General features: G+C 43.6%; 1 protein-coding gene across 1 annotated transcript in view; it reads right to left on the reverse strand.

The window, feature by feature from the left end:
- LAMA5 (laminin subunit alpha 5) overlaps positions 1-23,776 on the reverse strand; it is a 184,307-nt gene extending 160,531 nt beyond the window's left edge. The window contains exons 1-2 of the mRNA XM_033153989.1: positions 23,459-23,776; positions 8,070-8,222 (exon numbers count right to left, since the gene is read on the reverse strand). Coding sequence (XP_033009880.1) covers positions 8,070-8,222; positions 23,459-23,761 — 456 coding nt within the window. The 5' untranslated portion in view covers positions 23,762-23,776. The remainder of the gene's footprint in view (positions 1-8,069; positions 8,223-23,458) is intronic.
- Between the last annotated feature and the right edge of the window lie 899 nt (positions 23,777-24,675).

Here is a 24,675-nt window from a genome sequence, read left to right on the forward strand (position 1 = left end):
ATTGGGTTTTCAGAATCACGCAGAAGCTCCATAGAGCCATCAAGACAAATAGCCGTTACTAGACCTCACGTCCAGGCATTCGTCAAAGCCCTTTTAAAGCCATCCAAGCTACTGAACAGCATCACATCTTTGACAACTAGCTGTCAGCTAGCAGGCATGGCTGCTGTGGTATTACAGCCACTCTGGTGTTGCTGCCAGGGAGCCCCACTGCTTCCAACTTCGCCACTACCCTGCTCCACTCCCACCACATCCCAGTAAGCAGCCAAGATGTCTCTGCCAAGAGTTCAGAGGCATGGCACTGCATACTTAAAATATCCAAGATTTCTTAAAATCAAACAAAAGAAGGCAGAACCTCAAGCTTTCTTACGATTTCTGTATCATTAAAAAGGTTAATATCCTTTGAATACAACCTCAAATGTACCCTTAAAACACTGCAAACTGTATATTAATTCTGTACAAAATGTAATGGTTCACTTTACCTGTAGAAATCATTACAATTAAATCTAACCACTAATATAGTTCAGGGGAATGTGTTTTCATTTATTAATAGATGGTACATTCCCCTAAGCATTCTGCAAAGGTCAGTTCAGGCTAGACAGAGGAATCTTCGTGTAATGTATATGTCAAGCTTGCCTCTGCGGTCTTATAGTTCAGTGTGCAATATCATCCCATTCAATATGAAAGCTGGATCAGCAGCACACAATCAGTTGTGGACATACTCCCCCTGAAGGTGCAGGTTCATAGATTGGGGGTTCTCTTGGATACATCACTGTCATGGGGTCCAGGCAGCCTCAGTGGCATGGAGCATCTTCTACCAGTTCAGCTAGTGGTCCTACTATGCTTCTCTCTCCATAGGGATAACATAGCCTATGATCCGGGAACCTCTAGATTAGATTACTGCAATGCACTATATAAGGGGTTGTCTCTGAAGGCAGCTCAGAAAGTGAAGCAAGTGCAGAAAGCAGTGCCCAGATTAACAACAAGGATGAAACCATCAGATAGTATAACACCCAATCTGGCCCAACCGCACTGCCTACATTTCCAAGCCCAATTCAACATATCAGGCCCTCCTCCATATGCTACCTCTGACAGAGCTTTGGAGAGTCTTTGTGGTTGTGGCCCCTGCCATTTATGGAATGCTGCCCCCAGAAAGGATCACCTGAACTTATGGGTTCCAGGTTAAAACCTGCCCATATTCCCAGACTTTTGATGGCATGCAATAGGTCACATCTTATTCATCACTGCCTTCTTCCCCCCCTTAATTGACTATTATGCCTGCATTTGATTTATTAATTTTGGGGATGGTATTATTTTAATACTAAATGGGTAGATTGTTCTTTAATTCAAAAAGAATAAATAACAAAGACAATATTTATATAAAAGAAACCCAAATGCCAAGCCTTTCTTGAAACTGTTTTTTCACCCTGAGAGTAAACTTTCCTTTGGATAGAAAGACAGAAAGGAAGCAGCGTACAGGCTGCCAATTGTTCCTAAAAGCAAGGGGGGGAAGTTAACAGGTTAGACCACAATGGCCTCCATGGATGAGCTTTTCCTGAAAGATTTCAACTGTGGTGGCTTTCAGAAAACCAAAGACGCTTCATAGGGAAGAAGACAAATGATTCTTTTCTATAGAGAACACCATTTTATTACAATCACTAAGGGAAACGACATTAAACTGACCCTGGAGGGAGAAAACTAGTTCTTTCTTCTTTTTCTGAAAGCTGCCAACGAACACCACTTTTATCTCCACTAAACACAACTCAACTAGAGCTGCATGTGGTAAAGGCATAACTGCTGCAACTCCCTCTTTGCGTACCTTTCTCTTCTCAGACAAATATAGGTCTTGAAGGGGCAATCAGAAAGCAGGCAGGACTGTGTTAATGCCGTGCTTTAAAAATTAAAAATTCTTGCCAATAAAAGCTAAATTCTGCATATGATTATGAAAATCATATGTTGCACAGTTCTGCGTATTTTGCAGAACTTTCATTTTTTACTACTTTTCACAAATTTATCTTGGCTTTTTGGGGGGTGGGTGGGAGGAAACAAATCTATCTATGCAGGGTACAAAGTGCCATCCCTCCGAGTTGTGCCATTTTAGCAGGCATTGTCCAATGCGCTTTTGTGCATATCTTCAAAGCCACAAGAGCTAGAAACCTACTTTATGTTTAAAATGCAAGCTGAGATCTTACAAAGTCGTACGACCAATACAGTACCACAATCTGCAGATTTACCTGCAGAATGGTAGCACACATATAGAAGAAAAATCTTTATTTGAATCAGCCACTAGACATATAGCAATAAAATAAAATACAATGTACTGAAGACAGAGGTAAAAACTTAACTATACAAAATAAAGTGGTGTAGTGTGCGGCCCTAATAGGCTCCCAATCTTCACATGCATGGACTGTCACATGTCTCCCCAGTATAACTCACAACCAATACCTCCTTTTAAGGAGGATTGCAACAGCCTCTACAATCAACAACACTTAGCTGCAAGCATGTCCTGGCATGAATGTTCTCCTTTTGTTGCTTTCCAAGACCCTTAAGCATTTCTCTTCACGCAGCTATCCACAAAATACCCTGTTTCTCCTAAAATAAGACATGGCCATAAAATAAGCCATAGCAGGATTTCTATGCATTTGCGAAATATAAGCCGTTCCCCAAAAATAAGCCATACACCGAAAATAAGCCATAGTGACGTGGTACCTCCCATTAAAACAGCCTGGGGAGGCGTGGCTATGCAGCGTACCGATGCAACGCGGTTAAAATAAGACATCCCCTGAAAATAAGCCATACTGTGTTTTTTTGAGCAAAAAAAAATATAAGACGGTGTCTTATTTTAGGAGAAACACGGTACTAACATCATATAAACCTTTCTGTGGTGCCTTGGCCTGGAATCACCTTCATGGGAGGAGATGTCAGGGATCTGGAAGGAAGCCAGCTTTTCAATATTCCTTAAAGCACTTTAGTCTCTTTGCTAATATAGACAACTGCTACATCACAACTCCCTGATACCTACTGTATCTGTTCATTTTGAAATCAGGATAACTAATGTAGGCAAGAATCCCCACCTCACCTATAACCAAGCATTGACAGAACTGGGGGGGGGGGAGAGAATAACCACCAGAGTAGTCTTAAGTTAATGTTGATTTAAGGGATACCTAAACGTGGGTGGTGCTGTGGTCTAAACCACAGAGCCTAGGGCTTGCTGATCAGAAGGTCGATGGTTTGAATCCTCGTGACGGGGTGAGCTATCGTTGCTCAGTCCCTGCTTCTGCCAACCTAGCAGTTCGAAAGCATGTCAAAGTGCAAGTAGATAAATAGGTACCGCTCCAGCGGGAAGGTAAACGGCATTTCCGTGTGCTGCTCTGGTTCACCAGAAGTGGCTTAGTCATGCTGGCCACATGACCCAGAAGCTGTACGCCGGCTCCCTCAGCCAGTAAAGTGAGATGAGAGCCACAACCCTAGAGTCGTTCGTGACTGGTCAGGGGTCCCTTTACCTTTAAACACCATCATATTTGGGATATGTACCTAAGGGGTGAGGAAATTCTGAACTATAGCCTAACTATCACCTTGTTTAGCATGAGACTAGTAATGATCAATATGTACATATCAGTTGGCACAAAATTGTTCATTTTCTTTATTCTGAATATCTCTCCCCCCCCCATAACTTAACATTTTCCAGCAAAGGAGAGCCAGTAGGACATCAGAAAAGCACATATCGTTTTGCTGAACACAACAATTGGCCAATTCTACAGACATGTTCCACATAGCAACCTGTATTTAAATTATATAATAAAAGATTTTCAAGGGTCCAAATTCTGCAGCCACCACCAGAATACCCTGCATTTGTAGAACCACTGACCACAGATCCAACCAAACATCTAACATTTACAAGCTCTAAGAGCTACCAATTCAACCAACACCAAAGTTAAATGCTTACTACTGACTACAAAGACAAAATGTTGTTCTCTTTTTGCACAATCCACCGAGAGTTTCCTAACCAATTTGCTCACTTCATAACCAGTAGTCAGGGGATATCAAGATGCCAAGGCTACAGCTTGCTTCTGATGATCGCAGGTTAGCATAAACATCAACCATTCTTGCTGATGATACACAAATGTCTGCAGCTGAGCTGAAACAGTTACAATCCCACCCCCACCCAAAAACAGATACCTCCAAATAGATAATCAAATGAATAGCCCTTCCCATTATTTGGCAGAACCTTCTTGACCTCCCCTGCCAGAGAACTGTAAACTTAAAGCCATCACAGGCCATTCACTACATGATGTGAGTCTATTATATAAATTACTCAGGCTGGGTGGCCTGCCACTTCAGTTTTTATTTTTATTTCCCCCCTCCCTTTTCTCTTTTTCAGGTTGTCATTCACTGGCTGGGGATTCCAGTGCTCCTCCATGCTTCTTTATTTGTGGCCCTGCTACTCAGGACAGATGGGCATGCAACAGGAAAGGGCACGAACAAAAGAACAGCTTGTTAAACGGGAATAATAGCAGCCTCATTCACAGGGTTGTCGTGAGGGTAAACGAGGCAAGAGTTGCCATGCACTTTGTACACTGAAAACGGCTACAGAAAGGAATCTCCATCATCAGTAACAACCTTATCAATTGCAGCAAAAAAAGAAAGAAAAGAAAGTGCAAAACACAAGGATAGGCAACTTTTGTCTGCTTTGCCTAGTCATATCCCCATCATTCAAAGGCATCCTGGGACGTGGACGCCAGGCTCATTCCTTGAAAATCACAGTGATTGCCACAAGTATAGGTGGTGATAGCACAGCAGAAAACCCCAACAGCAACTATTTTGCAGCTGTTGATGTCACCAATTGAGCTAAGAAGCCATCTCCCATAATTTACTCAACTACTGATACTAGAAATGCATCGCATCCTCCAGGTCTTGATTTTCCGATTTCTAGCAGGATGCAATAGCAGCACTGTCATCTGATGTGAGAGGATTTCAGTTACCAGTCCAGTTATCATAGTTGGTTAACAGTTTGCTGCGGGACCAAAGTAAAAATGCTGGTGTTAACCTTAAGCAATCTTAAGTCATTTTCTGCCAGATATTACTTCGGGGCATTATCTCTACCTTTCGCAGGTACCCCAGGAATTTCCAGAGACAGTGCTCTTATTACATGAAGCCACTATGCCAATGCCCTATAGCAGGCATGTTGTTGTTGTTGTTGTTTAGTCGTTCAGTCGTGTCTGACTCTTTGTGACCCCATGGACCAGAACACGCCAGGCACTCCTGTCTTCCATGGCCTCCCGAAGTTTGGTCACTCATGTTGGTAGCTTCAAGAACACTGTCCAACCACCTCATCCTCTGTCATCCCTTTCTCCTTGTGCCCTCAATCTTTCCCAACATCAGGGTCTTTTCCAGGGAGTCTTCTCTTCTCTTGAGGTGGCCAAATTATTGGAGCCTCAGGTTCAGGATCTGTTCTTCCAGTGAACACTCAGGGCTGATTTCCTTCAGAATGGATAGGTTTGATCTTCTTGCAGTCCATGGGACTCTCAGGCATGTACAACAGGTCAAAGCTGAACAACTTTGGTCAATCCAATGGGTAGATTACTGCCAGTTTTTTTATAGTGGAAGTAGATAGCAGTCTCTTGGGAATTACCAGTAGACATGCCTGCCCTATAGGAACAGGTCTGGGGTGTTCACTTTTCCCCTCAGTCACAGTTTTCAAACAGGGCCTCTTACGGACTAATCTCACCTAACATTAAGTTGCAAAAATAATTCCTTTGCAGTGGGAGAGCTGGAATCAAACAGAGGCTTTTCTACCCTTGCAGAAGCTTTATACAGATAGGAATAAATCAAGTAACTGGATTGTTTCTTAAGACCATAGTGATAAATACACCTGCAACCTTTGGAGACAGGCAAACTTTCCTCACAGTACTTAGAGCTAACAGGCAGGAAAGTGGCATTGAAACCTAGTTTGAATTACACTATCACAAAAATGAGCAGAATTCCGATATAACAACTTCACTTGAGAAAAATAACACACAAGTGGGATTTCCGAAGCCACAAGTAAACAGACCAGGCTGTTAGAAAACAAATGTCATGTCTGCCTTTGCATTTGGTGTTTTATACAAAATTGAACCCAAATGTTTCAGAAGCCAGTAGGGTGGAACAGTAAACCTCCAGTCTGCCTGCTGCGACACTATAGTCCTTTAAATGCTACATCATCAAAATCTCACTCCAGAACTGAATGCTCGACTCACTGAATTCCAAGGAGGGAATTGTTTACAACACAGACGGCTTCCTCCGCCTATTCTATTCAGCAAGCAACTGGTAAGCCAGTTCTCCCCCAGAAGCTTTGCCTGTCACATTTTGTGTGCACTTGAAATGAAAGGCTGGCATATAGGTTACTGTCAGAGCTTTCAGCGATGGAAAAGCTCTCTCCAAGGAGATATTCAACTGCCTCCGTCCCCAGGCATTCATTCTAGACAGCTGCCCTCCTTCCTCCGTGTATTGGAGCTTTGTTTAAATATTTAACTAGAGTGTTTCAAACTGAAGCTGCCTGCTTTGAAATGAGAACTGGTCCACAAACAGGCAAAGCCAATGGCCCTAGGTCATAGAACTGCAAAAGGCACCTGGAAATTACCTTTCTTACCGAGTCCCTGCACTTGCAAAGAGAAAACAGTGTCTAACTATTCCTTTGTGGGGATTTCTGCAGATAAGATCAGCAGATCCACTAAACCAAAGGCTCACAACCAGTCAGGGTTTTCTACGCACAAAAATTATATGGAAATCGTTATACACCCGCACAGTTATTTTGCAGAATTTGTGTTATCCCTTGCATGCAGGTGTGCAACACTGTGCTTCTTGGAATTCTCCACTTGTCTAGGAAAAGTTTAACAAAGAACCAGAAGCATTGTTATACAGTGTATACTCTCTGATTAATCCAGTTCAGTTTGGTGATACATGTATTCTTCTTAAGGGTATTCTCTTGATAATATGGGAGGGGTCCCCATTTAAATATATATAATACTTCAAACATAAATCAACTTTTTTTTCCAAAATATAAAACAATGTTCTAGCAGCCTATATCACACAAAAGGTCCGAGTGAACCATTGTTTCTTAAGATATGAACAATGACCCAGAAACCAGGTTATCTAAAGGAAGGAAAGGTTATTGGACACCAGATACTTTTCACATTCAAATCATTACACTTGGTCTTGACAGGCCAGTATGAACTCTGATCCTCAAAGGTTTGAGCTAACATTCAACAACAGGATATCAGCAATTTGCTTTAAAATCCCTGAAGTGACTACTCAAAGTGCAGTTATTTGCTTTCTTTTGTATTTAAGTGGCGTGTCACCTTTCAGATGCTTCATCCCACCTGCGGGAAAAGATCTTGAAAGCTCAAATGTCCACACGATCTCACTAACAAAGAACAGTCCAGTATTGATTTTGTGACTTCCATTCAACCACAAGATCCCAAACCCATTAAATACATCCCATTAAATTTATGGAATATATGCACGATGGCCATTATGGAAATTTCCCTTATGGCTGGCTTATCCCTATTGCAAGGAGAAGGGTTCAAGCACAGCTTTCTCACAGGAAAGCTGTTGGTCTAGGTGCAGAGATGCCTCAAATTGGAGAGCAGTAAAATATGCAGCTCAGCCCCTCATGCAGCCTGAAGCAGTGAGATTCTGTTCAATATATATACTGCACATACATCTGAAGCACTTTGCGAACAAGGTAACCTTGCTATTTATACATGTTTGTACACATGCTTATTCAGCTCTTTATACGTGCTATTTATACATGTTTTTTATACCTTTAAACCTTGCTATTTATACATGTTTGTATACATGTTTATACAGCTCTGCATGATTCCGTTGTCTTCTGGACAAGACTTTGGGGGCCAACAATACAGTGACTGTAGTTAGCTAAGGAAAGTTGCAGGATTTCCAATGTGTCCTGTTGTGTAACTCAAAAATCCATGAAAAAAAGAACTCTCTTGTCTATCAATATCTCTGCAAAGTAAAAAGGGTCCCTCGATCAAGGAGAATGCTGTATAAACCTCAGTCCCTTTTCCTGCACTTACCTGTCCAAGATCCAAGGTGACGTTGACCTCGTTGAATTCCAGCCTTCGCGAAAGAGGAGGGCTTTGCCACCAGCGCTCAGTGCCATCTATAGCATTGGTGATGGGATGGGCTTTGTTGCTGTTGGCCGATGAGCAGATGTCACAGTACTGACCCTGTGGTAAAAAAAAAAACAAAGCAGAGAAAAGGTTTCAATTTTTATTCAGGAAGATTATGTTTTGTTTTGTTTTTCCAAAGAATTTTATTGGTTTTCCACATTAAACAAAACAAATACAACTAAAAACAACATATAATGGCAAACATTCAATAAGAAAAAACAAAAACACAAACAACATCAACAAAATATAAAGAAAAACAAATACAAACCTTACAAACCGGAACACAGTAACCATTCATTAAAATCTTGTTCCAAATCCTATTTGAGGGACTTCCCCCGTTCTCTCTCCTACGTTCAGTTCTAATTTACTTTAGTAACTTTTCTAGTTATTCTAACAATACATTCACCATCATTATTATTCTTTATCTTAACCTCATATCTCATTTAAATTCTAAATAAAAATAAAAATACCACTTCATATTACAAATCCTAATTTCTTATAACCTTCTAAGTTCCATAAAACTGCTGCTTATTGCTTCTAATTCAAACCTTATAAAGTCTTAAACGAATACTATATCATAAAAAGCTAAGTATTTCTTCTCTAGTCCAAATCCATTTTTACTCTCTGACATCGGGGGTACCGTGGCAAGCCTTCCTAATACTCACATCCATTCTTTCACCCTACCCCCCTTCTTACCATTTTCTCTCCTCCCATCACAATCACCCACCAGGCCTCCCCGCCACGTTTTCCCAAACCATTGTCCAGAATGTCTTCTTTTTTATTCAGGAAGATTATGGATCCACACCCTCATTCCACACGTGTGATCATAAACATGGACCATATTCAGTGCTCCAAGCAGCCCAGGGGCAATAGGGAGACTCTGAACCCTAACTAGATTGAAAGCAGGTCATGAGATTGCATACTTCCTCCCCCTAGACCTTATCCTCAGTGGAACAAATACATCTTACTCTTCTCCTACTGAAAAATGTGACAAAAACTGAAAGTAAAAGCTGCTGAAGTTCTCCTCCCTGGTATGGAGAGAATGTGCAAGCTCATACATGCATCTCATTCATGTACAGTGGTACCTCGAGTTACATACGCTTCAGGTTACAGACTCCGCTAACCCAGAAATAGTACCTCGGGTTAACAACTTTGCTTCAGGATGGGAACAGAAATCATGCAGCAGCGGCACGGCAGCAGTGGGAGGCCCCATTAGCTAAAGTGGTACTTCAGGTTAAGAATGATTTCTGGTTAAGAACAGACCTCCGGAACAAATTAAGTATGTAACCAGAGGTACCACTGTAGTGCTAAGCCACAGTGGCAAGAGAGAGAATGGAGGGGTCATTCTGTCCAAAGGCCTGTGAGAAGTGGTGTTTGGTTTCTCACATGCAAGATAAAACTGTGCATCATGTTTATGAAAGTCCTCAGAAAATAAATCCATCATCCTTGTACATCAGTCCAGTTAGTTATCTTAGCTAGTTCATAGTTTGCTGCGGGGCCAAAGTCAAAATGCTCATCTTAACCTTAAGCCATCTTAAGTGTTGTCTTGGTATCTCGCAATTACCGATTGATAAGTTAAAAACTGTTCTCTTACACTGTCTCATAAGCTCTGATCCCACTTCACACACCAGTGTTGTGTCGCTTTGCAACCTCCTCTAGCAGCACAGCCAGGTAGATTGTTCCTTAAGGGATGACTGTGGTCCACTCTGAGAACAGTAGTTCTGTTCTGGTCACAAGATAGTAGGAATAGGAATAGGAATAATAGGAATAATTTATTATTGGCCAAGTACATTTTCCAACATACTTGGAATTTGTTTTGGCTACATTGCAATGTAAACATACAGACACTGTTCCTCTCACAATACAAAGAAGCAAAGAAACCCCACCCATAATTTACCTCCCCTTCAGCTATACAACTATGAATTTAACAATTTAATGGCACAAGGGAAAAAACTATTCTTGTGCCTGGCCGATTTTGTATATGAAGTCCTGTAGCGACGTCCAGATGGAAGCATCATCAAGCAGATGATGACCGGGATGTAAAGGATCTGCTACAATTCTCTCTGCTCTCTTCCTAACTCGGGTAGCATAAATTGTCTCTACTGAAGGCAAGCTAACACCAATTACCCTTTCTGCAATTCTTACAGCTCGTTGGAGCCTTTTCTTGTCTCTCTTGGAGGCTGTACCGTACCAAGCTGTAGTAGAATTACAGAGAACAGTTTCAATGATGCCTCTGTAGAATTGGATCAACACTTCCTGGGACAATTTACCGGTAAATTTCCTAAGTTGATGCAGGAAATACAGCCTCTGGTGGACCTTTTTAATAATACTATTGATGTTGCTTGACCAACTTAAGTTATAAGAAATTATAGAGCCCAGGAACTTAAAGGACTCTACTACTACAACCATGTTACCAAGAATGGAAAGTGGTGGCAGAACGGAAGAGTGCCTTCTGAAATCAATTACCATTTCTACTGTCTTTTGGCTTCAGGGGCAGTTTTTTCCACCCTCCACCTTCCCCATAGTCTGTCTCTAGTAATGCAGAATGCATACATTCCAACAATGTTCTGTGACAATATCCCTGCTGTTTGGAGAAAACGAAAGATAAACCGAACCAGTCACATCTGCTATGCAATTTAGGAAGTTGTTTGCTTGCTCTTTGGACACCTCTTAAAACAGTGTTTCTCAGCCTTGGGTCCCCAGATGTTGTTTGACTACAACCCCCATCATCCATGATCACTGGTCCTGCTAGCTATGGATGATGGGAGTTGTAGTCCAATAACAGCTGGGGACCCAAGATTGAGAAAGGCTATCTTAAAATAACAGTAACACAATTCTGCATGATGTTTCCTGAAATCAAGAAGCATCTGTTTAGATATAGTTGGACGCCATTTTGAATCAAAATAGTGGGCTGAACCTTTCAAAGCTGCACAGGATTTTATCCACCGATTTCAAAACTGCACTGATTTTTTGTGGAGTTTTTTTAAAATAGAATTTCTGAGCAACATCGGGTATGAGGCTGCTGCTAGTATAAAATAAAAGAGATGCACAACTATGGACTGACGAGGTAAATCTGGGCAACAAACCTGGGAGCAGTATTCCTCATATGGGGGGGGGGATGGAAGAAAACATGTTGTGTGCTTGAAGAGAGGTTTTTAAATGAAGCAACCTGCCCTGAGCCTTAGAGTTAGGATGGGCTGAAATAAATATGTTGCTAGTAATGCCAAGCCAAGTACATTTGGTCTAAAAATAAACGTGACATTTGTATCGGACCTAGAGAGTTCTTTTGTTTATTTGTTTTAAATGTTTTCGGAAAAGTGAAGCATTAGGTCAAAAGTAGGATCTCAGCAGGGGCGTAATTTGCTAGCAGGATTAATGGCCTTCTGCTCTAGCGGTAGACTGGATCAGTGCCTCCATGTAGGCCTGCCAGTGGTTGCTATGGTAACGGCAGCATGACACCAGGCCGAACTGTCAACTTCTTTCAGGCCTTTAGCTCTTCTGTGAAGGAAATGAAGCCAACACTTAATGGGAAAAATGGGACAATCTATTTGGTACAGTAATAGGGTTGCCATACGTCCAGAATTTTCCTGGGCCAAGCCGGTATTCAGCCCCCTTAAGCAACATCCGGGTGAAAATGGCTGAAATGTCTGGGAAAATCCAGACATATGGCAGCCCATGTTGGTACTGTAGATTTTGACAATTTTCATTAAAAATACCTCAAAAACTTGTTGTTGTTGTTGTTGTTGTTGTTGTTGTTGAGATTTGTCCCCAGATCACTAGCCGTTCTAGTCCACCAATATCAAATGTTTGCCAACGCTGCTCATCTATCATATTAAATAAACAACATCATTTCTCCCCTTAAGGAAAAATGTATGTAGGAGTTTGAGGTGGTGTTTGGTTTCTCACAAGCAAGATAAAACTGTTTATTATGTTTATGAAAGTCCTGAGAAAACAAATCCCATCAACCTTGTAGATCCAAGCAAATTGCAACAATAGGCTTTTCTCAGGAAAAGAGATGGGAGACCTAGAAAGGTTTCGCAGCAGCAGACAAGGAAGTTACAAAAAGGATTGCGGAATTTAATACCTCAGCAATCAGAGCAAACTGAGATAATGGAGCGGGTTTGAATGGAAGAGCTTCCTCCCAAGCAATTGCAAATCTAATCCTTTCTCTCATTTTAAATCTCCCATTTAAAGCAAAGGGATTGTTGAGGTCTTTGCAGAGTGTAATAGAAACCTGTGAGGAAGTACGTTAGAACCGGGGAAACTGATGGGACCAAGTTCTAGCATTTCTTGCATTGTATCGATCCAAAACTACTGTCCCACAGAGGTCCATTTTGTAGATCAGTTGATGGATTAGGCCCACTTGAAAATTGCTGAGGGCATTACTGGACCATTTAAAGGTTATTCTAGCAACTTTAATGTGCTGCGCTATTATCATCTATTATTTTTATAATATTTTTATTTATTAAGAGCCAGTGTGGTGTAGTGGTTAAGAGCGGTAGACTCGTAATCTGGGGAACCGGGTTCGCGTCCCCGCTCCTCCACATGCAGCTGCTGGGTGACCTTGGGCTAGTCACACTTCTCTGAAGTCTCTCAGCCCCACTCACCTCACAGAGTGTTTGTTGTGGGGGAGGAAGGGAAAAGGAGAATGTTAGCTGCTTTGAGACTTCTTCGGGGTAGTGATAAAGCAGGATATCAAACCCAAACTCTTCTTCACCCTGCAGTCCCAGTTCAAAATAGAACATTAAAGCCATTTAAAACAACACGCAATCACACTGGCCACTGTACACTGTACTGTACATAGTGCTGCTACTATTGCATTTTTAAAACACAATGTGCTTTAATCAGAACGGCCTTTCAGATATCTGCTTTCTCCAGTCCGATCAGCTTACTGCCACAATGGCAAACCAGGATTTCAAATACTCATAAGCCATGTACCAACTGCACCGATTGCTGCTGGTTCAGCCATTATAGCAGGATCAGCATGCAAGGGAGCAGAATACCTCACCAATAGTATATAAAAAAATAAAAATACAAAGGCCAACTGTTTAAGGATGGAAAACTACAGCCTAAGGTATACCTAATATCATACAGAGAGAAAGATCTCTCTCTGCCATGAAAACTTCCACTATCAGCTACACAGTGTCCCTCCATCAGAGGCACAGAACTCAGGGCACCATGACTCATACAGGGCTCAAAGGGAATTAATACATGCAAACTGCTTCTGATTTCTGTCCGAATCCTGCTCAGCTTAACCCTCCCACTGAAATCAACAGGACTTATAAGCACTTACTATGTGCCCTAAGTTTTCTCTTGAGCAAGAGACACTAGTGAGCCTCTCATGGGTCTTTCATAGTATAGACAGCGAATGAAACAACCCCATGCACACACAAACCTCCCAATTACAGTACTGTACTGACATTCGAATCACTGCTATAGGAAATGAAGAAAAAGGGCAGTAGTAAAGAGAAGAGCAGAAAATATAATAAACCCCTGAGGGCACGATGCAATACAACCTCTCAATTTAAAAAAAATGGCTTTCAATTTGGATTTCTGCACTTTCTGCTACACTGAATTCGTAAGGATTGCCCACCTTGAGATTAACACTCAAATAATTATACTGGAAGTACAAGAATAAAAAGGTCCATTGTTATTATTATTACTAGCACTACTACTACTACTACTACTACTATTGAAGTGTTTAGGGTTTTGTTACTAAATAGCCGTTAAAAGAAGAATGATCACCGAAGAATTGATGCTTTTGAATTATGGTGCTGGAGGAGACTCTTGAGAGTCCTATGGACTGCAAAAAGATCAAACTTATCCATCCTTAAAGAAATCAGCCCTGAGTGCTCACTGGAAAGAAAGATCCTGAAGTTGAGGCTCCAGTACTTTGGCTACCTCATGAGAAGAGAAGACTCCCTAGAAAAGACCCTGATGTTGGGAAAGGTGGAGGGCACAAGGAGAAGGGGAACACAGAGGACGAGATGGTTGGACAGTGTTCTCGAAGCGACTAGCATGAGTTTGGCCAAACTGCGGGAGGCAGTGAAAGATAGGCATGCCTGGCGTGCTCTGGTCCATGGGGTCACAAAGAGTTGGACATGACTCAACAACTGAACAACAACAACAGCCGTTAAAAACAACAACCCAATAACAAGCTCTTAAGTTGTTGGAGTTTTTTTTTTTACCTCAAGCCTAAGAAAAATAGAGCATTATCTTTTACTGAGTCAAACCATTGGTTTACGTCATTCAGTACTGCTTCTGCATGATTTCACACAGTGGTATCTCCCACCCTATAGTGGACATGCTGGGGATTGGAGCTGGGGCCTTCAGCTTGGTGGGAACCACCGAGCTAGCTCCCCCTTCCCCAACCTTATATATTTATTTACAACAATGATGTGACATGGACAATTGAAGGATGCTACAAGTTGACAGGCCAAGTTGAAGGATGCTACGTAGTAGCCATTCATTTTGATACTTGCTCTGTACTGCTTTTAAACGTTTTTATGTTGCTGTTTTGTGAATGGGTGGTATATAAATACTTTTATTAAAAAGATAAATGGCTATAAAAGAACCCATGATGTATCATGGGCAAGAGCGTTGGGCTAGAGCCTAGGAGTCCATGACTTACATCTTCATCCATTCATTCTCGCTCTCACGCTAACGTACCTCACAGGATCGATGCAACAATAGAATGAGGCTGTAGAGAATCATGCGGACCACTTTGAGCTCCTTGGAGGAAAAAGTGGGATGTAAAAATAATAAATAAATTGAAGTGTCAATGTCTATCGTGTTAAAAGGATCTGTGTAAGAACTTTGTGCTTTAACAATTCTCTAGTGAATTAAAGGCGAGAAAGAAAGAACGAACACATATGTGAAGTTCTCTCCTCAGATGGCCATTTTGATACACCTATGGAAGCAAATATTCTAATGGCCCATCTTATATACCGTATTTTTCGCTCCATAAGACCCACTTTTTCCTCCTAAAAAGTAAGGGGAAATATCTGTGCATCTTACGGAGCGAATGGTGGTCCCTGGAGCTGAATTGTCCAGGGGCCAAAAGAGGATCATGCTTTTTATTTTACAAAGAGAAAAGGGGGTGTTGAAAGGACCCCGCTCAGCAGCTGATCAGCAAGAGATCGGGAGAGAGATAAGAGTCCCTTTCAGCCCTGCCCTCCATTGTTGAATGTGCTGCAGAGGGCAGTTGTTTGTTTCCCCAGTGACATGTGACTGGCTGATTAGATTATCTGTCTGGAAACTGTAGAAAAGGCTCCAATTTCCTTTAGAAGCTGCAGAAATGTGAGTTGAACCCCATAAAAATGGGGCTTTTCCTCTTTGCTTTTCCCCCTTTGCAAAAAAAGCTGCAAAACTTTTAGCTGATCCTCAAAAAAACCAGGGCTTTTAGAGGAGGAAAACCAGGGAAATTTTTTTCCCCTTGTTTCCTCCTCTAAAAACAAGGTGCGACCTATGGTCCGGAGCGTCCTATGGAGCGGGAAAATACGGTAATCTTATATAAAGATTAGCTCTTCCAGGGTTTTTCTCCATAGTTTCCCAGCCTGTGGGTGTGTTCCACTGGGGAATGATATACAAAGCAGTGAAGGTGAAAGGGTGAGAGCAAGCTTATGTGATGCAACTTGGAGAACTCTAAAAACCAACTCATGAGTTCATTATGGTTGCCTCAGCCAAACGAAATTGAACACACATCCCCCTCTTTTTCTCCATGCCTTCATCGTTGATTCAGTCACTAGGGAGTGTTGAAATCCCTAAAGATAATGAACTAAGAACGGTGACCTTTCAACTAATACCTCCTCTCCTATGCCTTCCCTTTTTCCCCCCTTCAGTGCTGCCCACTGTTATGGGAAGGAACCAGCCACAAAAGGATTTTACCAAAGCACTCAGATTGGCCAGAGAAAAATCAGTCTAGGAAGTACGGCTTACATCAAAGGGGCAGCAGTATCAAAGCCATACAGAGGAACACAAAGGGGAGCAGCAACCACAACCCAACTCAGCATTATGAAAAGCCAAAGCTTGTTTAATTGGAAGTTGCTGGTAGTATCCAAGAAAGGACATGCGAATGGTGCAAGGCTGCAAATGGAAGGGCACAAATCAGGCCTGGTGAAAGAGGCATAAAGAGTTGTCATGAGAACCTGGGTACTTTACATAAGCCTCTTGTGTGCAGGTATTACATAGCTGGTTATAGAGAATCTGGCATGGTAGCCTCAAGGTTAAACAAGCATTGCCTGTCCAACACATAATCTTTAACATGTAACAAGTGTCTCTTAGCTATCACTCATTTAGCATCCAAGGGTGGTGGTTACTATCAGGTATGTTCAGCATGGACTGAAATAAAAGAAACAAATCGGCTGCCCTTGTTCTTGGGAAGCAATAAGCCACCCCCCAAAAAAGAAGCTTATTAAATGAATAAGGTACCAAACGGATGAATTGCGGTGACCAAATCCAGAGCTCCATTTTCACAGGTGGCTGGCTCACCCCAAAATAAAATAAACATTTTCAATAAAGCTGAACTTCTATTAGTGCCTACATTTCACCCGAGCCCAGATTCTCATTTCAGCTTAACACTAAAACAAGACAACAGGGAGAGAAGCCCTTTTGAAAATTCAGTCTCAAAGGGGGTATTGTCACTTTGGAAACCACAATGGCGCACTTATGTCGCTTGAGGCATGGGCCACTTCACACAAAGCCTCTCCTCTTTCTGGAGGGGAGGGGTTGCAAACAGGAGCCATTTCCCGCCTGTGCAGGGGGGCGTGTTCGACCCCCTGCCTTAGCCCCTCCTTCCTACCGCGTCGTGCCCCATAGCCAGCCAATAGGGCTGGCTGGGGGCGGTGTCTGGCTGCATTCAAGCAGCCCGGCAAACGCCATCTTACTCATTCTGCTCCCTGCTCGCATCGGATCTCCCACCCTCCCTTCCTTTAGGTTTTGCTAGGCTTTTTGACCTTGCTATGGAGTTCGGTTAGTCACCTTGGTTGCCCAGGGGGCCTGGTAGGAGTTTTTTATCCATTTGGCAAATGGGCACCGGCCTCTTGGTTTTTTTCCACCTACCTCTTAGCAACTCGTCACAACTTTATAGGTATTGGTGGTTAGGCATTGGAATATTCAATAGGTGATGTAATATGTGTGGTGTGTTGGAGGTCAGGTTTCGGCCATCACCTACCTATAGGGGTATCCCTTTAAAGGGATCCAGTGGTTGTGGATCCTGTCCGATGCCCTGCTAGTGGCTAGGGCCATGGCACAACCCCCCCCCCCCCCGGTGACCAGGGAGGCTTCCAGTTGAATTTGCAACAACAAGCTCCTCCCACTGGTTGTTAACCCTAAAGTGACTCCCCCCCCGCGGGGCGGAGTCTGGTGTTGCGCTCTTGTCCAATGCCTAAGCCAATACCACTCACACACCATAACCAATAAAGTTGTGGCCTTATTTTACCCATTAACCTAAAATCAGGTGTCCGCGTGTTTTATTTACTCCACGCGGGTTATGAGTCATTGACTCGCAACCCATTCTGTGTTTGGCCAGGTGCCCTCCCCAGGCACACAATTTGGGCTGGACTGTGCCAGTTACCAACAAACAAGGTCAACTGAATGAGGCATCAACATTTCAGGCACCCTGGCATCCAGGTACCCCCTCATGCATGCATACCCTCCTCCTCGCCAATATGGTAACTGCCTGCTTCCTTTTCTGGTTTGCATTGGGTTTACACTGTTCTTTACATGTTCTTCACAAACTTGCAAGCCAAAACATGGGTGGATTGATTGTTAACTGGAGATTCCAAGCAGCTAAAGCTTTGACCATTCAGAATACGTAAACCTATATCCAAGTTCAACCATAAAACAGAAACATAAGCCAAAATGGTTTCTGCCATGCTAATTTTTCACTTATGTGAATCAAGTGCCTTCGGCTGTCAATGTATGAATATAATCCTTCTTAATCTTACACAGAGGAAGGGCGCCAGGTGAACTTGCATCTCAACTTCTTCCTGACCCAGCACGAGCCACAATGGTCCCTGCTGCTAAGGTTTGTCTTAAGACTTTATTCACACACAGGGGAAGGTTTCAAATTCCACTTGCTTTCCAACTCCTATGGTTGCCCTTGCAGGATTCACAACAGGCCTGGGACACAGGGAAATAAAAGCTCACTTGCTCTCCCCCCCCCCAACCTTTAGCAAATCTTCTCTTGCAACTGGTCTCCCCTCCATCCCAGATGTCCACAGTTGTTCAGCATTTTGCAAAGCGCAAGTCACTTTGAACAGCGGTATACTTTTGCCATCCACATTCCTAGGAAATTCTTGGCCTTGGGTGCATGTGGCGTCTCAGTCAGGTCCCAGTTTAAGCAGACATTTACTTTGACATAAGCCTGTAATAATTGTTTATCCTTAACACACCCTTCTTTCCCACCCACATTCCTTCAAACAATTTGCGGACTTATTCACACCTATATTCTCAACATTCAACACTCTCCATTTAGGGTTGGGTAACAGAAGCACTTTTTCCGAAGTGTTGCACATGGTATTACAGAACAGAAGCATTGTTGTGCCTGGTGTGTAGATTCAACCTTTCTCTGTTCCCAGCTCTTGTTGATTTGCTACACACCACAATGCCTGTATCACACCGCCTTCAGCTCCCATAAAAAAAATATTTACTGTCTGTCTCCAAAGTAGTGTACACTTGCACATCTGTTTTGAAATGGTTTGGAAGAATACCAGATCCAAACCTTCAAGTAAATATGCATGGAAGCATTTGTAGCAGGCTGATCCCTGAATATTCCTGGCAGTCCACACCAAGGAAGATAATCAGCCGAACGAAGTTTGTGCAATCAAAGCAGAGCGAAAGGTAGTGCCTCTGTATTTTAGGATTTATTTAAAAGCCCAGTTCACATTTAACACAAAACCAAGGTTTAGGATTGTAAATATAAGCCACAGCAAGTCTCTGGATTGTGTATTCCCCTCTTCTCATCCACAGAGGAGTTCAGAAGCTTCAGCTTACTTTTAAATTAACCACAGTTTACCATTACATCGAAAACCTAAACTGTGGTTAGTGAAAAGAAGCCAACTTCATGAACTAAGATTTATCAGTTTGTCCAGGAAAGCTGTGTTTAAGCTAAATCATAAACAAAGGTTTCTGAATTTTCATTGTGGCCATTCCAGGGGCATCAAACCAAGACTCTAGGCTTTTTCTTGGAAAGCTAAACTATGGGTTAACATTACATCCCTATCTGTGTATTTTTTTTGTTTAAATTGGGTTACCATACATACAGGTTTGGCAACTAAAGTTTAATGCTGTCTCAAGAGTTTATGAAGTTGTCATACAGAATAACTTTTATGTCCCAAGTTACTGACAGCTAGGTACTTTACTTCTAAGATTGTTCTATGATTTCCCTTAAATGTCCATTATTAAGGTAAACATGTATGGGCTGTTATATGGGTCCTAATGCAAAGAGAATTAACCACTGGGTGAGTTCAGACGTCACAATAAACCATGTTATTGTGAAAGTAATGAGCCCAGCCTCCCCACCCCACCCTCTTCTTTCAATGCATCCACAAAGCTCAGAAGGTTTGATTCTGTTTTTGATTAGCCATAACTTGCTGAGTTGTCCAACAAACTGTGGTTAATTTTAACTATGGTTTGCCCGAAACAACCCAACTTCAAGCCATGGTTTATGAAGCTGGCTACAAAATTAAGATTAACCATAGTTTAAAGTTTAGATGTCGTGTTGAATTACTGTTTACTGGAACTGGGGAAGAGCTGCCAATCTCCTCCTAAGGGTAGCTAAATTCCTCTCATAATAAACCATAGAGTCCGAATGAAATTAAAGTGGAATAAATTAGCCGCAACTTACTTGCCTGGTCCGTTTCCAGGGGATTTAAGCAGAACTAACTTTCCCTACATTTGGGCTCAATGTTTACAGCAGAGCTGGGGAACCTCCATCCCAGGGGACCAAACACAGCCATCCAGGCCTCAGGCCACTCCCCAAGCCACACTCCGATCTGGCTCTACAATGACCTCTTTGAGTGCTTTTGTATGACCAGAATGTGTCCTTGAACTTGTGGCGATTCCTCTTGCTTGCTCGACGGGAGGGCTTGTGTTGCGTTTAGAAACCTTAGTACAGCTAGAAAGCCCTGCACACTTTTTGCCTTTGGACCTACCCCTCCGGGGCGGACTCTGGTCTTTCTCAAGTTTCAGTGGCACCTTGTGCAAGACTAAAATTCAGCACTCCTGCCTCTCACCTTCTGTTCTGCTCAATTCACTACGTCATAGTCACGATGCCCTGTAGCAGCCCCAAGGCTTGGCGCCCAGTTTGGTGGAACTGCTCACACCAAAATCCGCCTTGATGCCCAACACTAGCATGAAGGGAATGCTGCCCTAGTGGGGAGAAAAAGGAGGTTCCCCATCCCTGGTTCAGATGCTGGATTTGTGCTATACTAGCAAAAATGTCAGTGCCTGCCAACTGCCTGTACTGTTCTTTTATAAGACATTAAACTATGAGTGGAGATACCTAGGCGAGCCAAGGTGAAACTCTAGAGGACTTGCTTATACTTACTAGAGAAGCTCCTGTTTTGAGAAAATGCAAAGATCCCTCTTAACAGTCCAACGTTTTCAGCGCAAAGAAGCAACTCCAAAGAAGACCATCTTTCTAGAATCATAGAATTGTAAGGGACCGCTCGGATCACCTAGTCCAGGGGTGGCCAACTTCCAAGAGACTGAGATCTACTCACAGAGTTAAAAACTGGCAGTGATCTACCCCCTTTTGAGGGGGGTTCAGGTCAAAGTTGTTGAGCTTTTTTTTAAGAAGGAAAGCCCTGTTTTTTAGGGTTCACGTAAAAGTTGTTGAGCTTCTTTAGGGAGGAGGAAAGTTTTTTATTTTTATCTTTATTTGCGTTTGGAACATTTGTTGTATAACTGTGGCAAACATTATATATCTGATAAATAAACGACAATTTTCAATAAAAAAAAGGAAGGAAAGGCCCTTTTTTGGTGGTTCAAGTCATTTTTGGGGTGCAGGGCAAAGAAGTTGAGTTTTTTGGGGGCAACCAAAGTTTTTTAGCTTCTTTGGGGGGAGCCACTGATCTACCAGTGATCTACCACAGACGTCCAGTGATCTACCGGTAGATCACGATCTGCCTGTTGGACATGCCTGACCTAGTCCAACCCCCTGCAATGCAGGAATCTTTTGCCCAACATGGAGCCTGAACCTACCACAACCCTCAGATTAAGAGTCTCACGCTCTTGCCAGCTGAACTACCTAAATTCTGTCCTCTATGTATCTTTTTTATAGTTGATGCAGTGAAAACACAGAACTCCGAATTATGAGCAAGGAAGGAAAAAGAAAAGGTGCTTAGAAAAGGGCAAACCAACTGTGAGAAGCAGGTTTACTTCACAGATATTGAGCTGTAGGTGTGGAAGCCGCGTAACACAATAGTTATGAAATGAAGAGGAATATTCATAGTTGGGTCTCTGGCCATGAACTCAACTGGCCTTAAGGCATGCCACTATGCCTCAACCCCCACAGATAATAACAACACTGGGCCAACCTTACAGGGTTGTTGTAAGGAAATGAACATTAGGTGCTCCAAGCAATACACACACACACACACACAAAACTATTATTAACTAGTAGCATGAAATAGGCCAGTGTGTTTTCTCCAACACAGGTTTTCTGCTATTATTTCCTAAAAACCCACTGGAATTCTTTTGTACGCCTGACAAAAAAGGAACACATTCCAGCGGCCAATCACATTTGTGTTCAGGGCCAGCCTCAATCAGAGGTTGGCATTGTTGGGCAACTGCTGAGTCCCATGCCCCAAAACGGGGCCCACTGCCAAATCCAAGAGGGCCCCCCCCCCAGCCCTGCTGCCACGCTTCCTGATCACCTGGCGCCACTAAGCAAGTGAGCAAGAAGAAAGACCAGCAGCTTCCTCTCACTTTGCCCTCTCCCGGAAAGTTGCATGGACTGTGCCCAAAGGGGCAGGACAAGCAGAGAGTATGGTGGTGGCATCTTGACCAAGAACTGCTCCCCCCAAAAAAACACCCAACCCTGAAACCAGGATTGTCTAAATGTCAACGTTTTCGAAAGATAAGTGCTTAAACTTTTCCCCACTACAATCAACAAGTCTTTATTGTTTTGTTGTGTTTTTATTTTATTTTAAGCCAATGCTTAACTTTGACTGGATTACAAGATTTCTTTTTGGCAAATGGGCACCCTCAACTTGAGAAGAGAAAACAGAAGTTGATTTTTTTTTTATGGAGAGGGAAGCAGCGAGCCCCCACTGCATACAAGCATACTAATAAAGCACATAAATCAGTTTTGTTGTAAGTTTGAGCACGTTGGGTCTAACCGTGAAATGAATGGGCCACAATTTACCCAGCAGTAACCACTTGCTAACCGTGGGTGGGTGGGTGTTGTCCTGCCAAACGTGAACAGAATCTTACTGCCCCCCTCACAACACTAGAATTCTGATCAGCTATTTAAGTGCTGTACGACTTCCACTTGGCAAAGCAGCTCACACACCAAGCTTAACAAGCAGCTGAGAAGTTACCTCTTGGCAGATGGTTTGTCTGTACACAGTCAATGGAAGTGGGGGGGGGGGCGAAAAGAAGAGTAATTGCATCCCTCCTTAAAACTGGAAGGTGGCACGGCCATTCAGTCCAGAGTCACTAGAAAGGTCTGCTAAATTCAATTCTCCTTTCAACAGTCCACATTATGAAGCGCAGAGCAAACATGTGCTCTGTGAGTGTGCAAACAGGCACAAACACACACTTGCAGGAGACACTTCCTCCCCAGACCTTTTGTGTGCCTGCCCCATTAACTGAGAATCAATCCACCAACCTCAAGTCAACTTGAGAGATAACAAAAGAGGAAGGAGGAGGGGAAGATTTCGAGATTTCTAGCCCACACTGGCGGAGGAGGCAGCCAAAAGTTCTGCTCTGTGATCAATAATTGCAAAGCCAGGATATACTGTATATTTTTTCCCCACCCTCTTCCTTCATTTTGTAACAGCCCACCTGAGAGAAAAGTCCCATCGTGGTCCACGGGGCTTACTCCCACGAAAGAAGGCACAGGATTGAATCCTCAAGTTTGTTTTACTGCGCTCTCTCCACGATGCAAAGATTCGCGCGTGTTTCATGTTATAAACAGGTCACCAGCAGGTCCCGGGGCGGGTTACAATAATTTAAAGCTCATCATTACAAAACACTTAAAACAAATTACTGCCACAGTAATAACAATGCAAGATGTGGCCATACAGAAACTAGAAATCAGGAAGCCTCCGATGAAAATACTGTACCTGGATGGTTTGGTTGGGGTCCCCTCCTGCCACCGGCCCGCCCACGAGTTTGCAGTACAAATCCTCCACGGCTCTGGGGGTCTTGGCGCCGGAGTCTTCCTCGCCGCAGGTCGCGGTGGCCGAGATCTTGGTCCCCTCGGCCAGGTTGAAGTAAGGTGGGTGCAGGCTGTGGCCGTTCACATCCGCGTGGAAGGAGACCGGCTGCCCTTCCGAGCCAGAGGGCACGGCCGCGGCCAGCAACAGCAGCACCAACGGCGGCGGCACTGGCGGCGAGCAGCGGATCTTCCCCGGCGCCCTCGCCATTTTTTCGCGGGTGCGTTTGGCAATAAAGGTGGGGGGGGGTGAAAAGGAGAAATCCCGGAGGGAATTGGGATTTGGGGGAAGGGGAAGGGAGAAGGAGCAACTAGTGTTTCCCCCGGAGAGCCATGGCTGAGGATCAAAGGGCTAAAGGTCCCCAAAGCCGAGGAGAAAAGGAGGCAGCAGCAGCGGCAGGACGCAAAGGGAAAAGTTTCCCGGCTGCGGCCGTTTCCAAGCAAGTAGCAACTAGGCTGCGCAATCGACGCATCAACCTGCAGCTGGAGCCTCACCAACTTGGCGACTTGGAGAGAGACGCACGGTTTCTCCCCAGGAGGAGGGGATATAGCGGGATCCGAGGCGGGAGGGGTGGGTGGGATCGACGGGGGGAGCGGAGGAGGAGGAGTGGCCGCCGCGCGGGGATTATTCATGCTCTGATTCTGCCCATTGTTTGGGCCGCCCTCGCGGCTCCCCTCCGGGGTTAACCCGTTCGCGCGCCGGCCCAGAGAGCAACGTGGGAAGCGAACAATAAAAGGCCCCGGGGTTGGGGGGGGGGGTGGCCGCTCCGCGCCGCGTAAAGCAAAAGCCTGCCGGATGATGAATGATTTCTTTTTAAAAAACGCTCTCTCTTCCCCCCACCCCCCCATCCCCGGCACTTTCCCAACCGGCTGTGTGAAAATACGCAAAGTTCCCTTGAGATCCTATATCTGCCTTTACGCGGGAGAAAGCCGCACTGAAGTCAGCGGGGCGTAGGGCCCGGCTGCCCCTGCTTAGGATCGGGTGCAAGGGTGCGATCCTCTGCTGGCGCGATTACTTGGGAGTAAATCTTAACTTTCGTTTTTTCTTTTTTAAACGATGCGCATAGGATCCCGCTGCCCTATACGTACAAAGTGACGAGAGTGAGCCCTCCTGAACTCGATGGG

This window comes from Lacerta agilis, chromosome 6 (assembly GCF_009819535.1).
Source record: "Lacerta agilis isolate rLacAgi1 chromosome 6, rLacAgi1.pri, whole genome shotgun sequence".
Classification (NCBI taxonomy): Eukaryota; Metazoa; Chordata; class Lepidosauria; order Squamata; family Lacertidae; genus Lacerta; species Lacerta agilis.